Source organism: Salmo salar, chromosome 12, assembly GCF_965601325.2.
Source record: "Salmo salar chromosome 12, fSalSal1, whole genome shotgun sequence".
Taxonomy (NCBI): Eukaryota; Metazoa; Chordata; class Actinopteri; order Salmoniformes; family Salmonidae; genus Salmo; species Salmo salar.
The window spans coordinates 62,260,479-62,275,656 of NC_138302.1; the positions used below are offsets into that span (position 1 = coordinate 62,260,479).

At 41.7% G+C, this 15,178-nt stretch overlaps 1 protein-coding gene across 2 annotated transcripts; it reads left to right on the top strand.

The window, feature by feature from the left end:
- The first annotated feature begins 218 nt into the window (after positions 1–218).
- rbck1 (RanBP-type and C3HC4-type zinc finger containing 1) lies at positions 219–15,112 on the top strand. Of its 2 annotated transcripts, none has more exons than NM_001139985.1 (13): positions 219–376; positions 674–721; positions 925–1,069; positions 1,665–1,761; positions 1,892–2,090; positions 2,284–2,390; positions 2,497–2,670; positions 2,868–3,028; positions 4,679–4,790; positions 5,096–5,275; positions 5,395–5,493; positions 5,826–5,969; positions 13,924–15,112. In NM_001139985.1, exons 2-13 carry the CDS (start codon positions 682–684, stop codon positions 14,002–14,004), a joined length of 1,539 nt encoding a protein of 512 aa, NP_001133457.1. In that variant the 5' UTR covers positions 219–376; positions 674–681; the 3' UTR covers positions 14,005–15,112. The 2 variants fall into 2 exon arrangements, with proteins under 2 accessions (NP_001133457.1, XP_013987750.1); XM_014132275.3 differs by lacking the exon at positions 219–376 and adding an exon at positions 384–503 and having other exon boundaries at positions 13,924–15,103.
- Positions 15,113–15,178: the final 66 nt, after the last annotated feature.

The window sequence follows — 15,178 nt, forward strand, 5'->3', positions numbered from 1 at the left end:
GCATTAAAAGTTAACACACAAAAAGCAAATATCATGTCATAAATTATTAAAATACATATTGGTCTATCTGGATGTTATGAAACGGCAGTCTCTCATCACTATCTATGTACAGTACTGATATGTCATAAATTGCTATATGCAAATGAATCCTTTAAAAACGTACTTCCTGAATATAGCTAGCTAAGTTTCGTTTCACTTTTCATTCAGCTAGCCTTCTAATCTCGATAATGAAGTAGCCACACGTAAACAGAAGTGGTTTCAAGTTCTATAATTACGTTAAATCTTGAGGCAAGAGAAAGGTAAGTTAATTGTCAACAGATGAGGAAACTCTATGAAGAAGCCTGATAGCCCAATTACGTAACTGCCCGCTGATCAGGTGAGAAACCCATTTGCAGTTTTACAACTTGAAGCTCGACCGCCTTTACCACCTTCACTCTGTGCTGTGTGTGACCCATTCTTTGCAAATTTCCCTCTCAATTTTGGTAGCCTCTGGATACTTATGGGTAAAGTATCACATGTCGTTTAGCATACAATACAATATTAATAGTAATGGTCTTCCTTATGGGATAGAGTGCTGTCAAAGTGAACGTTTCCATTTCACATGATGTTGTTTTTCACTCTGTTATTCTTCTCTGCATCATTACTTTCTTATTCTTGTCATTTCTTAAAATAGGTCTAACTATGACTTCTCCTGAGGTCTTCACAAGCAACTTAATAGAGGGTAAGAATAAAGAATTTTCATAATAGTCTCCTATCTGATTTCCTGATCATGTCTAAATGGGCAGGTCAATAAACGGCCAAAGAGCAATGATAGTATGGCATCATATGAACGTGAAACGTACAATAGCTGGTCTATTTTTGACCAAGTTTTATTGACTATTGAGTGTTCTTTGCATTGATGAAAATGTCATTTTTGTATTGCAGCGGAGGAGCTAGCCCAGTTGTTGAGTGAGGCCATCAGCTGCGGTGACAAAGAGGAAGCCAAAAGGTGTTCAGAGCAGCTGGCAGAGTTGTGTTTACCAGTATCTGTCATGATCTCCCGCAAGGCTTACTCCCAAGACTCTATTCGGTAGGTGGAATCATTTATTAGTATTCTGTTGGGTCATACTTTACATTAATTACATAGGATTAGCCTATAACAGAATAAACGCACGTGGAATAATCAACATGTAATTAGGCTGTAACAAGCTATTTGGTACAAGCGATTGTGGATTATTTTACTCTTTATCGCTCACCATCTTGAAAAACGTTAAGATGCACTATGCAGAAATCGCGCCACCATTTCCTGGTTGCTACAATTCTAATAGTTAAAACAAACAAGTAGAGTGTAGAGAATCATTGTACCATTCAAACCGCTATGAAATATATTTTCCATAAACAAAATTATTGCGTTTTAAGCTGTTTGAAGCTGGTGTACCAAACCGAAAGTAAAAGATGGAAATACGAAATTTAAGCATGTGAAGCATAGAAATAGTGCACATAGAACGTCTTATACTTGCTTTCAATGAGAATGACACATCTATAACACCAATTTCTATGTGAATTTGGTTGGTTCACCCAAAAAGTGACATATTTAATAAATTGTAACACCGTTTTAACTGTGTTGTTTGTTTTAGTGCTGAGAAATTCAGACCCGGTTACCTCTATTGGTTACTTTGCTGCAGGTTGAAGGTGGGAGTCGGGGATGCACAGTCAGAAAACTATATTCCGGTTACTTTGTTGGTAACACTTGACATGACCATTTCAGATCTGAAAGAAAAGGTAAAATAAATAATTGTTGCAACCCATTTTCACCAACCGCTCTGATATTTACTCATTATCTTGAACACATATTTGCCATGAAAAAAACTGGCGACCGAGACCCCATGCATTCTTGAATTTCTCTCTACAGATCAATAGTGACTATGGATTTCATCCATCCCTGCAAAGCTGGGTGATCGGGAAGCGTCTGGCACTGGACTCTACAACTCTGTACAGCCATGGGGTAAGGAAGAATGGAGACCAAGCCTACCTGTACATCAAGTCTGCCCAGGCTGCCAACCTCAGCCGGGAGCTAGTGAACCAGGAGGAGGAGCACCGTCGGCTAGACAGTAAGGATAATCTGTCGTACAGCACTTTTTAGTCTTCCAATAAGAACCTAGTATACTGAGCAAGGCACAGGTTGTCAATGTATCAGCTTGTGACACACACATGCACACTTACACCAACCTATACCTTAAAATATTTCCCCCCCCATTTTAGACAGCCATGTTTGTATTTTGACTTGTTGCCATCATGGTATAGGTATCATTGAGTCATTGAGTCCTCTACTGGCCAGAGGAGCAACTGGACCAACCCCACCTCCCAAAACTAAACACCCAGCTCCTCCTCCTCTGCAACCAAAGCCTCAGGTAAGATTATAATGCAAACTGTGCAATGGCTCATTGTATACATGTACGATAACCATGCCCGTTTCTACAATAATGTGTGCTTGCATATGTGTGTGGGGACAACTAGGTGGGTTGGTCATGCTCTGTGTGCACCTATGCTAACAAGCCAACGAGGCCGGGCTGTGAGATGTGTGGGTCTGAAAGACCAGAAGATTATCAAGTACCTGAGGTTTACCAGCCTGATGAGCAGGAGGTCCAGAGACTCCAGCTAGAGGAGATGGCCAATCTACAGTACCAGCAGGTGAATGCTTTATACAAGATATGAATTGCAAGATATGAGATATACACGTGTTACTCAGATTTGTGACAATCATGTCATAATTACATATAGCTAAAAAGACACTTGGTATGACTGTTGTAATGTGTGTAGCCACCTTATTAAATTAGAAAGTCAGCATTCCCTTAATTTTACCGCTCTGCTGCTGTGGGACGATGAAGGCATTGGAGGAAGAGCGGGAGAGGAATTTCTTGAGTCTGGTGGAAACAGACGCCCACAGCCTCGTCCCCAACACAGAGGAGCTGGACTGTCCTATTTGCCTCTGCTCCATTCCGCCAGGGGAGGGAGCCACACTGCGGGAGTGCCTTCATGTTTTCTGCAGGTATGACACATCTTGGCTACATCTCAATACGGGAGTAAACGTTATTTATAATAGGGGTTACATGGAGAAAATCGGACCTCTCTGAAATGAAAATGGACGGCCCTCCCTTCAGCAAAATATATTTTACTTAAACCCTCTGTGAACGCTTGAAAAATAACAATGACCATCCCCTATACCCAAAATAATAATTAAAACAAAGTTGATAGCAGAGAATATGTATACCGTTTACCCTCACTTCCTGGACAGACCAGAGCCATAGATAAGCAGTTTTAGAAACTGTTCTTCATCCTGTAAGCATTGCATAGCAACACAGAAGTTGATAGCGCAGAGGGCTGCAGGCCAGGAGGTTGTGGGTGGAGGAATTGACTGACAAATTTATGGCTATAGCCTAATTTCGTCTGTCAAACAGGTAAGCCTACCTCTTATTTTTTAAATAGGAAGAAATAGACTCCAGTATAAAGCCCTCTTGTTGTTAGTTAAGTCTAATTAAAAAATGAATATGGTTGAAATGAATTATGTCTAGTTGAATTTGCCTACTTTCAGCACCATGAGGTGTCCATTTCCGATTGATTGTGACACGGCTGCTGCTTCAAGTTTTAGCCCCACGATGTAAGCTACTCGAATTTGGCTTATTGTGATGTCAATAAATATGATAACTACATCATGGACAAGAAACATATTGTTTTTAATTAAATGTATTAAAAGTATTAGCAAGCTATCAAAGTTGACCTCCGGTTCTCCTTCTCGCACTCTCTTCAAACTGACAGAACATAGGATATAGGCTCGTCCGCGCGCAAGAGTGCATTTTTTTGGACAAGGTCTAATAAATAAAAACATTTGGAAGAAGCCTTTGACTCTCCTCCTGAACTGCCACTGAAGGCCTACACAGCACAGCCATTGGTTAGGCAGCAGACAAAAAGTTTATGATCAGCAAGAGCAGAGCAGGCCGGGGCTCAGGTTGGAATATCCGTGTGTAATGCAGCCTAGTTTTATTTTCACTGCAGCCATCTTAGAAATACAACTTTGCTCGGTGCCTCTCCGAGCATGCACTTCATAGCCTATGGCATATAGGCTATGGATCATTGGATTGAGATCACACTAAATAGCCTATAGGCACACTTGATATTGCACGCCCAGCGGCAAATCAGAGATGAGGAGCGGCATCAAGCACACATTGATATATAGCCTAATAAGCAACTAATTCGAAAACACTGAGAAATATTGAAATTACGTCAATTACAAATTACATGACCCTCCCCTGGATTAGATTGAAAAAGTACTAAACCCTCCCCTTGACGGAGATTGAAAAAGGAGGACCCTACGCAATTTCCCTCCAGGTAACCGTTCTGTACATTTTGATCAAGCCTTAATATTATAAAATGGCTTCCATTACTTGTCTCATGCACGAGGAAACAAAGCTACAACTATTGAGACACAGCCCTGGCTGGTACTCTCTGGAGTAGATCACTGTCTCTCCACTGCTATTAATAATATAGAAATTAAATACTTACTGACCTTGTATCAATATTAGAGATGTTCCCATAAATGTTGTATCTATAATAAATAAAAAGAACAACCATCTAAATAATATAATAATTTGAGACATATACAGGTTAAATGCCTTCTTATTTGCGTGTTTTCTCTAAACAGGGAGTGTCTTAAAGGAACCATAGTGAATAGCATGGATCCAGAGGTGACCTGCCCTTATGGGGATGAAGACTACAGCTGTGATAGAAAGCTGCAGGACAGGGAGATCCAATCTGTGAGTCCTGCTGGTGCTCTCACCATTAGCCTGGCAGCCAGTCAGTTTATGCTTTGTTGGCTAAAGGAAAAACAGAACTGTACCCAGGCAATCTCACTATAGCTCTCTGTATCAAGTGATGATAATGCCTTGTATCATTTATGTAGGGTGCTTATAATAATAATAATAAATAATAATAATACATGGCATTTATATAGTGCTTTTCAAAGACCCAAAGATGATTTTTGTGAAAAATATTCATCACCATAACATATATTTCATCCATTCCATTGTACTCTACAGTGTCCTGTTCTTTGTCTCTTTAGCTTCTCTCTCAGGAGGAGCACCAGAAGCTTCTAGAGCTGAGGCTCAGTATTGCTGAGACGCGGAGTGAGAACAGCTACCACTGCAAAACCCCCGACTGCGCTGGCTGGTGCATCTTTGAGGACGAAGTCAATGAGTTTATTTGTGAGCTCTGCAAAGAGACCAACTGCCTCCTCTGCAAGGTGTGTCAACTTTCTCTCTCTTACTCTTCCTCCTTTGTCCACCCTTGAATACAAAAATAAATTCTGAAGATAACAAAAGGTGCTTGGACTACAAACCTTTTGGTCAACCTCTTTTTAAGGCCATCCACAAAGACATGAACTGCAAGGAGTATCAAGATGATCTCCGGATCAGAGCTGAGAACGACGTGGCTGCCAAACAGACCACACAGATGCTGGAGGTAATGTGGTAACAGGCAGATAGTATTCCCTTTCAGTGATATAGCACTGTCTTGGATTGAACATGACATACTACACTACTGAACTGCTATTTGAAGTCTGTTTTTTGGGGGTGAAACATACTATCGGCCTATTATAGTTTTGAACTGAAATATGAAGCTTATGGGTTTAGATTACATGTACTGTCAGCCTATTACACTACCGAACCCATATGTGAAGTCTACGGGTATACCTAATCTTGATTAAACCCACTATTGGGTTATTATACGACTGTACTGTGATATGATATCTATGGGTAAACCTAACCTGGAGCTCCTGTTGTCTTCTTCGATAGTCCTTACTGCAGAACGGGGAGGCCATGCACTGTCCTAAGTGTAAGGTCATAGTTCAGAAGAAGGACGGCTGTGATTGGATCTGCTGCCTGATGTGTAAGACGGAGATCTGCTGGGTCACCAAGCAGGCTCGCTGGGGACCAAACGTAAGACAGTTAAGGCCAAATCAAACGAAAACGAATGAGCATTGCTCAATCGACGCAAGAAAAATATATTTGTGTTCTAATTTGAAGCGCATGACGATTTTGACGGCATCGACGCTCGCGGCCCATCTGATTTCTGTTATTCACTGCCATGCATTCTAATTCCAGCGTGTAAACACTCGTTGGCGTTTCGTTTGATTTGCCCTTCAGTTACACCAAAATGTACTCTTACAGCTACTTCCTCCCCACTCTTAATACCTCGCCGTACTAGACCATTCTTCTTAGACCTACCCTATGGCACCATTTCAAACATACACTACATGACCAAAAGTATGTGGATACCTGCTCGTCGAACATCTCATTCCAAAATCATGGGTGTTAATATGGAGTTGGTCGCCCCTTAGCTTCCATAACAGCCTCCACTCTTCTGGGAAGGCTTTCCACTAGATGTTGGAACATTGTTGTGGGGACTTGCTTCCATTCAGCCACGAGCATTAGTGAGGTCGGGCGTTGATGTTGGGCGATTAGGCCTGGCTCGCAGTCTGCGTTCTAATTCATCCCAAAGGTGTTTGATGGGCTTGAAGTCAGGTCTCTGTGCAGGCCAGTCAAGTTCTTCCACACCGATCTCAACAAACCATTTCTGTATGGACCTCGCTTTGTGCACGTGGGCATTGGCATGCTGAAACAAAAAAGGGCCTTCCCCAAACTGTTCCACAATGTTGGAAGCACAGAATCGTCTAGATTGTCATTGTATGCTATAGTGTTAAAATTTCCCTTCACTGGAACTAATGGGCATAGCCCGAACCATGAAAAACAGCCCCAGACCATTTTTCCTCCTCAACCAAACTTTACAGTTAGCACTATGCATTCGGGCAGGTAGAATTCTTCTGGCATCCGCCAAACCCAGATTCGTCTGTCGGACTGATGGTGAATTGTGTTTCATCACTCCAGAGAATGTGTTTCCACTGCTCCAGAGTCCAATGGCGGTGAGCTAGACACCACTCCTGCTGATGCTTGGCATTGCGCATGGTGATCTTAGGCTTGTGTGCAGCTGCTCAAGCCATGGAAACTCATTTCATGAAGCTCCTGACGAACAGTTCTTGTACTAACATTGCTTCCAGAGGCAGTTTGGAACTCGGTAGTGAGTGTTGCAACCGAGGACAGACGATTTTTACACGCTTCAGCATTTGCCGGTCCCGTTCTGTAAGCTTGTGTGGCCTACCACTTCATAGCAAAGCCTTTATTCCGCCTAGACGTTTCTATTTCACAATAACAGCATTTATACAGCTCTAGCAGGGCAGAAATTTAATGAACTGACTTGTTGGAAATGTGGCATCAAATGACGGTGCCACGTTGAAAGTCACTGAGCTCTTCAGTTACACCATGCCCAAACCGGACGCATGAGAGAGTGCGCCATTGTGCGCAAATTGATTTTGTCTCCCCCACATCAAATGTGATCACAACATGCAGGTTGAAATATCAAAACAAACTCTGAACCAATTATATTAATTTGGGGACAGGTCGAAAAGCATTAAACATTTATGGCAATTTAGCTAGCTAGCTTGCTGTTGCTAGCTAATTTGTCCTGGGATATAAACATCGAGTTGCTATTTTACCTGAAATGCACAAGGTCCTCTACTCCGACAATTAATCTACACATGAAACAGTCAACTGAATTGTTTTTAGCCATCTCTCCTCCTTCCAGGATTCTTTTTCTTCTTTGGACTATATGGCTTTTGGCAACTAACTTTCATAATAAGGTGCATTACCACAACGACCTCAGTTCATCTTTCAATCACCCACGTGGGTATATGTTCCTAAAAACCAATGAGAAGATGGCACGTGGGTATGTGCTTCTGAAAACCAATGAGGAGATAGGAGAGGCAGGACTTGCAGCGAGTTCTGCATCTATTTTAGCGTCTGGCAACGCAGACACGCGTTGGCGCACGCGAACAGTGTGGGTGCAATGATTGAATAACATGTATGTGTAAATTTATTTTGCAATGCCCGGTCACGCGACGCGACCGGTGTGGTCAGCATGTAAGGCCAAACCACTCATTTGAAGGGCTGTGCCTTCGGAAAGCATTCAGACCCCTTGACTTTTTTCACATTTTGTTAGGTTACAGCCTTATTCTAAAATGTATTAAATAGTTTTTTTCCCCCTCATCAATCTACACACATTACCCCATAATGATAAAGCAAAAACAGGATGTTAGACATTTTTGCTAATTTATAAAAAACAATGGAAATATCACAATTACATAGGTATTCAGACCCTTTACTCAGTACTTTGTTGAAGCAAATTTGGCAGCGATTACAGCCTCGAGTCTTCTTGCGTATGACGCTACAAGTTTGGCACACCTATATTTGGGAAGTTTCTCCCATCCTTCTCTGCAGATCCTCTCAAGCTATGTCAGGTTGGATCGGGAGCGTCGCTGCACAGCTGTTTTCAGGTCTCTCCAGAGATGTTTGATCAGGTTCAAGTCCGGGCCACTCTGTCTGGGCCACTCAAAGACATTCAGAGACTTGTCCCGAAGTCACCTTACAGTGAAATGCTTACTTACAACCCCTTAACCTCTCTGCGATATGTGGGACGCTAGTGTCCCACCTCACTAACAGCCAGTGAAATTGCAGGGCGCCAAATTCAAACAACAGAAATCTCATCATTAAAATTCCTCAAACATACAAGTATTATACACCATTTTAAAGATAAACTTCTTGTTAATCCAGCCACAGTGTCTGATTTCAAAAAGGCTTTACGGCGAAAGCATACCATACGATTATGTTAGGTCAGCGCCTAGTCACAAAAAAAACATACAGCCATTTTCCAGCCAAGAGGACTCACAAAAAGCAGAAATGGAGATAAAATGAATCACTAACCTTTGATGATCTTCATCAGATGGCACTCATAGGACTTCATGTTACACAATACATGTATGTTTTGTTCGATAAAGTTCATATTTATATCCAAAAATCTCAGTTTACATTGGCGTGTTATGTTCAGTAATGTTTTGCCTCCAAAACAGCCAGTGATTTTGCAGAGAGCCACATCAATTTACAGAAATACTCATAAACTTTGATTACAAATACAAGTGTTATACATAGGATTATAGATAAACTTCTCCTTAATGCAACCGCTGTATCAGATTTCAAAAAAGCTTTACGGTGAAAGCACACCATGCGATAATCTGAGTACTGCGCTCAGCCACCAAAACAAGCCATACAGATACCCGCCGTGTTGTGGAGTCAACAAAAGTCAGAAATAGCATTATAAATATTCACTTACCTTTGATCTTCATCGGAATGCACTCCCAGGAATCCCAGTTCCACAATAAATGTTTGTTTTGTTCGATAAAGTCCATCATTTTTGTCCAAATACCTCCTTTTTGTTCGAGCGTTTAGTTCATTAATCCAAATACACAAAATCCAGACGAAAAGTCAAAAAAGTTCCATTAAAGTTTGTAGAAACATGTTAAACGTTGTATATAATCAATCTTTAGGATGTTTTTATCATGAATCTTCAATAATATTCCAACCGGACAATTCCGTTGTCATTAGAGCTCGTGCTCACGGCCGTGCTCGATCAACAACTAAAGGCTTTCAGGCCGAGCAGTTGCCATACCAGGCAGTGATGCAACCAGTCAGGATGCTCTCGATGTTGCAGCTGTATAACGTTTTGAGGATCTGAGGACCCATGCCAAATCTTTTCAGACTACTGAGGGGGAATAGGTTTTGTCGTGCCCTCTTCATATCAGTCTTGGTGTGCTTGAACCATGTTAGTTTGTTGGTGATGTGGACGCCAAGGAACTTGAAACTCTCAACCTGTTCCACTACAGCCCGGTCAATGAGATTGGGGGCGTGCTCGGTCCTCCTTTTCCTGTAGTCCACAATCATCTCCTTTGTCTTGATTACGTTGAGGGAGAGGTTGTTGTCCTGGCACCACACGGCCAGGTCTCTGACCTCCTCCCTATACAATGTCTTGTGGTTGTCGGTGATCAGGCCTACCACTGTTGTGTAATTGGCAAACTTAATGATGGTGTTGGAGTCGTACCTGGCTATGCAGTCATGAGTGAACAGGGAGTACACTCACCCCTGAGGGACCCCCGTGTTGAGGATCAGCGTGGCATATGTGTTGTTACCTACCCATACCACCTGGGGGCAGCCCGTCAGGAAGTCCAGGATCCAGTTGCAGAGGGAGGTGTTTAGTCCCAGAGTCTTTAGCTTAGTGATGAGCTTAGAGGGCACTATGGTGTTGAATGCTGAGCTGTAGTCAATGAATAGAATTCTCACATAGATGTTCCTTTTGTCCAGGTAGGAAAGGCTGTGTGGCGTGCAATAGAGATTGCATCATCTGTGGATCTGTTGGGGCGGTATGCAAATTGGAGTGGGTCTAGAGTTTCTGGGTTAATGGTGTTGTGAGCCTTGACCAGCCTTTCAAAGAACTTCAAGGCTGCAAACGTGAGTGCTATGGGTCGGTAGTCATTTAGGTAGGTTACCTTAGTGTTCTTGGGCACAGGGACTATGGTGGTCTGCTTGAAACATGTTGGTATTACAGACTCAGAAAGGGAGAGGTTGAAAATGTCAGTGAAGACACTTGCCAGTTGGTCAGCGCATGCTCGTTGTACATGTCCTGTAATCTGTCTGGCCCTGCGGCCTTGTGAATTTTGACCTGTTTAGTTCTTACTCATATCGGCTACGGAGAGCGTGATCACACAGTCGTCTGGAACAGCTGATGCTCTCATACAGGTTTCAGTGTTAATTGCCTCGAAGCGAGCATAGAGATAACTTAGCTCGTCTGGTAGGCTTGCCACAACCGACGAGCATCGGAGCCGGTGTAGTACGATTCGATCTTAGTCCTGTATTGAAGCTTTTCCTGTTTGATGGTTCGTCGGAGGGCATAGCAATATTTCTGCTAAGCTTCCGGGTTAGAGTCCCGCTCCTTGAAAGCGGCAGTTCTACCCTTTTGCTCAGTGCGGATGTTGCCTGTAATCCATGGCTTCTGGTTGGGGTATGTACATACAGTCACTGTGGGGGTTCGACGTCATCGATGCAGTTACTGATGAAGCCATTGACTGATGTGGTGTACTCCTCAATGCCATAGGAAGAATCCCATTACATGTTCCAGTCTGTGCTAGCAAAACAGTCCTGTAGCTTAGCATCTGCTTCATCTGACCACTTTTTATTGACCAAGTCGCTGGTGCTTCCTGCTTCAGATTTTGCTTGTAAGCAGGAATCAGGAGGATAGAATTATGGTCAGATTTGCCAAATAGAGGGCGAGGGAGAGCTTTGTACACGTCTCTGTGTGTGGAGTAAATGTGGTCTAGAGTTTTTTTCTTTCTGGTTGCACATTTAACATGCTGGTAGAAATGAGGTAAAACAGATTTAAGTTTCCCTGGATGAGCATTTTCCTGTTTGCTTATGGCCGTATACAGCTCATTGAGTGTGGTCTTAGTGCCAGCATCGGTTTGTGGTGGTAAATAGACAGCTACGAAGAATATAGATGAAAACTCTCTTGGTAGATGGCGTGGTCTACAGCTTATCATGAGATACTCTACCTCAGGTGAGCAAAACCTCAATACTTCCTTAGATATTGTTTACCAGCTGTTGTTTACAAATATACATAGACCGTCACCCCTTGTCTTAACAGAGGCTGCTGTTCTATCCTGCCGATACAGCTGTATGTTATTCATGTCGTCGTTCAGCCGCGACTCGGTGAAACAGAAGATAAACATTTTTAATGTCTTATTGGTAGGATATACGTGCTTGTAGTTTGTCAACTTTATTATCCAGTGATTGTACGTTGGCCAATAGTACCGATGGCAAAGGCAGATTAGCCAATTGTCGTCGGATCCTTACAAGGCACCCCGATCTCCTTCCGCGATATCTACATCTTTTTCTCCCGCGAATGACGGGGATGAGGGCCTTGTCGGGTGTCTGGAGTAATTCCCTCTCGTCCGACTCATTAAAGAAAAATTATTTGTCCAGTTCAAGGTGAGTAATTGCTGTTCTAGTGTCCAGAAGCTCTTTTCGGTCCTAAGAGATGATAGCAGCAACATTATGTACAAAATAAGTTACAAACAATGCGAAAAAACTAACAAAATAGCACAGTTGGTTAAGAGCCCATTAAACAGCAGCCATCTCCTCCAGCGCCATTACTACCCTATCCCGACTAGTCTCCCAGTCCCTGCCGCTGAAAAACATCCCCACAGCATGATGCTGCCACCAATATGCTTCACCGTAGGGATGGTGCCAGAGTTCAATCATGGTTTCATCAGACCAGAGAATCTTGTTTCTCATGGTCCGAGAGTCTTTAGGTGCCTTTTGGTAAACTCCAAGCGGGCTGTCATGTGCCTTTTACTGAGGAGTGGCTACCGTCTGACCACTCTACCATAAAGGCAGTGGTGGAAAAAGTACCCAATTGTTATACTTGAGTAAAAGTAACAATACCTTAATAGAAAATAACTCAAGTGAAAGTCACCCAGTAAAATACTACTTGAGTAAAAGTCTAAAAGTATTTGGTTTTAAATCTACTTAAACATCAAAAGTAGAAGTATAAATAATTTCAAATTCCTGCTATTAAGCAAACCACACAGCACCATTTTCTTGTTTTTATGGGGTTTTTTTTACAGATAGCCAGGGGCTATCTCCAACACTCAGACATAATTAAGCATTTGTGTTTAGTGAGTCCACCAGATCAGAGGCAGTAGGGATGACCGCGGATGTTCTCTTTATAAGTGTGTGAATTGGACCATTTCTGTCCTGCTAAGCATTCAAAACGTAATATTTTCTTCAGGGAAAATGTATGGAGTAAAAAGTACATTATTTTCTTTAGGAATGTAGTGAAGTAGAAGTTGTAAAAAACATAAATAGTAAAGTACAGATGCCCCAAAAAACTACTTAAGTAGTACTTGAAAGTATTTTTACTTAAGTTCTTTACACCACTGCATAAAGGCCTGATTGGCGGAGTGCTACAGAGATGGTTGTCCTTCTGGAAGGTTCTCCCATCTCCACAGAGGAACTCTAGAGCTCTGTCAGAGTGACCATTGGGTTCTTCTTCCCCCAATTGCTCAGTTTGGCCGGGCGGCCAGCTCAAAAAAAGAGTCTTGGTGGTTCCAAACCTTTTCCATTTAATAATGATGGAGGCCACCCACTGTGTTCTTGGGGACATCCAATGCTGCAGAAATGTTTTGGTACCCTTCACTAGATCTGTGCCTCAACTCAATCCTGTCTCAGAGATCTACGGACAATTCCTTCGACCTCATGGCTTGGTTTTTTGCTCTGACATGCACTGTCAACTGTGGGACCTTATATAGACAGGTGTGTGTCTTTCCCAATCATGTCCAATCAATTGAATTTACCACAGGTGTACTCCAATCAAGTTGTAGAAACAGCTCAAGGATGATCAATGGAAACAGGATGCACCTGAGCTCAATTTCAACGTTTAATACTTACAGTACCAGTCAAAAAATAATTTGTATACATTTGCAAAAATGTCTAAAAACCAGTTTTCGCTTTGTCATTATGCTGTATTCTGTGTAGATTGCAGATTTTTTTTTTCTTTAATCCATTTTAGAATAAGGCTGTAACGTAACAAAATTTTGAAGAAGTCGAGGGGTCTGAACACTTTCCGAAAGCACAGCAGTATATCACTATGGGCTTTATAAATACATTTGATTTTTTAAAATCTTTTTTATTGTTTGATGGTTTAGTTAGCTAAACTAGCAAGTCTATTTGTTTGGTTACCAAGGCAACTACTGTCACAATCTTGTAAACTTGCTAAATAAACTATTTTCTAGTGGCTAATGTGTTAAATTATAGCCATGGTATGAGGGATAATCAACTCGGGGCTCTATGCGTTCTCTGGGAAATAATGCAACTCTGTATTGGTCAGTTCCACTCCGCTAGTGCATCTTGGAACTCGTTGATTATTCCTTACGTATCTGATGCCTCTCTGCAGGGTTCTGGGGACAACTCAGGAGGCTGTGGATGTCGATTCAATGTGGCGCGTTGCCACCCTAACTGCCAGAACTGCCACTGAGGGGCCCCACTCCATCTCAACATGGTGCTGGATGGGTAGTCCATATCGGGACACACTCAGTGTCATGTGAGGCAAGGAGACTATATTTCACTCATTAATCCTAACCTGGACTAACCTGAAGAAATCATGCACTGATGTCAAGGGGTGATTTGGGTAAAGACTTTAGTTCTGCACATGGATCTCAAGTCATTCAGTCCTTTGTGAAGACACTGGCTGGTCTTACTTCCAAAGGCCTTTTATATTACTTTCAACACCAATTATCCCTGGGCGGTGTTTAATTGATGGTTCAATTGACGTTGGTGTATCTCACATTTTATTACCTAATTAGAAGATTTATATAAATGTTTTGCTCTATACATGTAGGACAATTGTTAAATATTATGTTAGAGGCATATAACCACCTATATCTGACAGGAGACTCTCCATTTAAACAAAACAGGGTTGTGATATAAATTGAAGACGCTTATTGTTTTCTTTGAGATGCATGTTTCTGTTTTGTTAAATGGCAAGTCTTAGACACTGGAAGAATATTGAATATTGTCCTTCATGTAGAAAATAAATATGTTGGCTAATTGTTTAACTTCTCATCAGCAGTAAGGTTCTAGTCATGACCTTAAAAGCATTAACACTAGAGATAATGTAAAACAGATACATATTGTAACCTTGTAATGGGGATAACTATTTACTTTCATTTGGACTGAGCGTGTACAACTGTAATGAAGGGATATTTAACATGTTCATTGGTTCTGTTAGATTTTGTAAGTTATCAAAAGGCGGTAATGGACAATCACAATTCTTCTGTACATTATTGGAAGTTGTTTTTTGAACACTCCCAGCAGAAGCCATCCATACTTTTTGTCATTGATGACTACAACTAAACCGATCTGTTCAGTGTAGCCAATTTCTTGTTTTAACACTGCATACAGTGCAGTATAATGCAAGTCTTAGCTATGTTTATTAGCTACTTTTTTAAAGGATGATACCATTGCAGGGCACATTTACTATTTTGTTTGGCGAATGTAAAGCATTATTTACTTTAGGGAAAAGAACACAACTTTTCTTGATGAATGATCCAGAATAAAGGGGTTTTCAACTCTTACTGCTTGAAGGTTTGTGTTTTCTGTCTGTGCTGCTTTGAGTAATTTTTAGCCCTTAGCGTAAACAAAGATGGTAG

Coding starts and splice junctions, on each gene's coding strand:
- rbck1 (XM_014132275.3), top strand. Junction 1,070..1,664: donor TACTCCCAAGACTCTATTCG/GTAGGTGGAATC, acceptor ACTTTGCTGCAG/GTTGAAGGTGGGAGTCGGGG. Junction 2,391..2,496: donor CTCTGCAACCAAAGCCTCAG/GTAAGATTATAA, acceptor GGGGACAACTAG/GTGGGTTGGTCATGCTCTGT.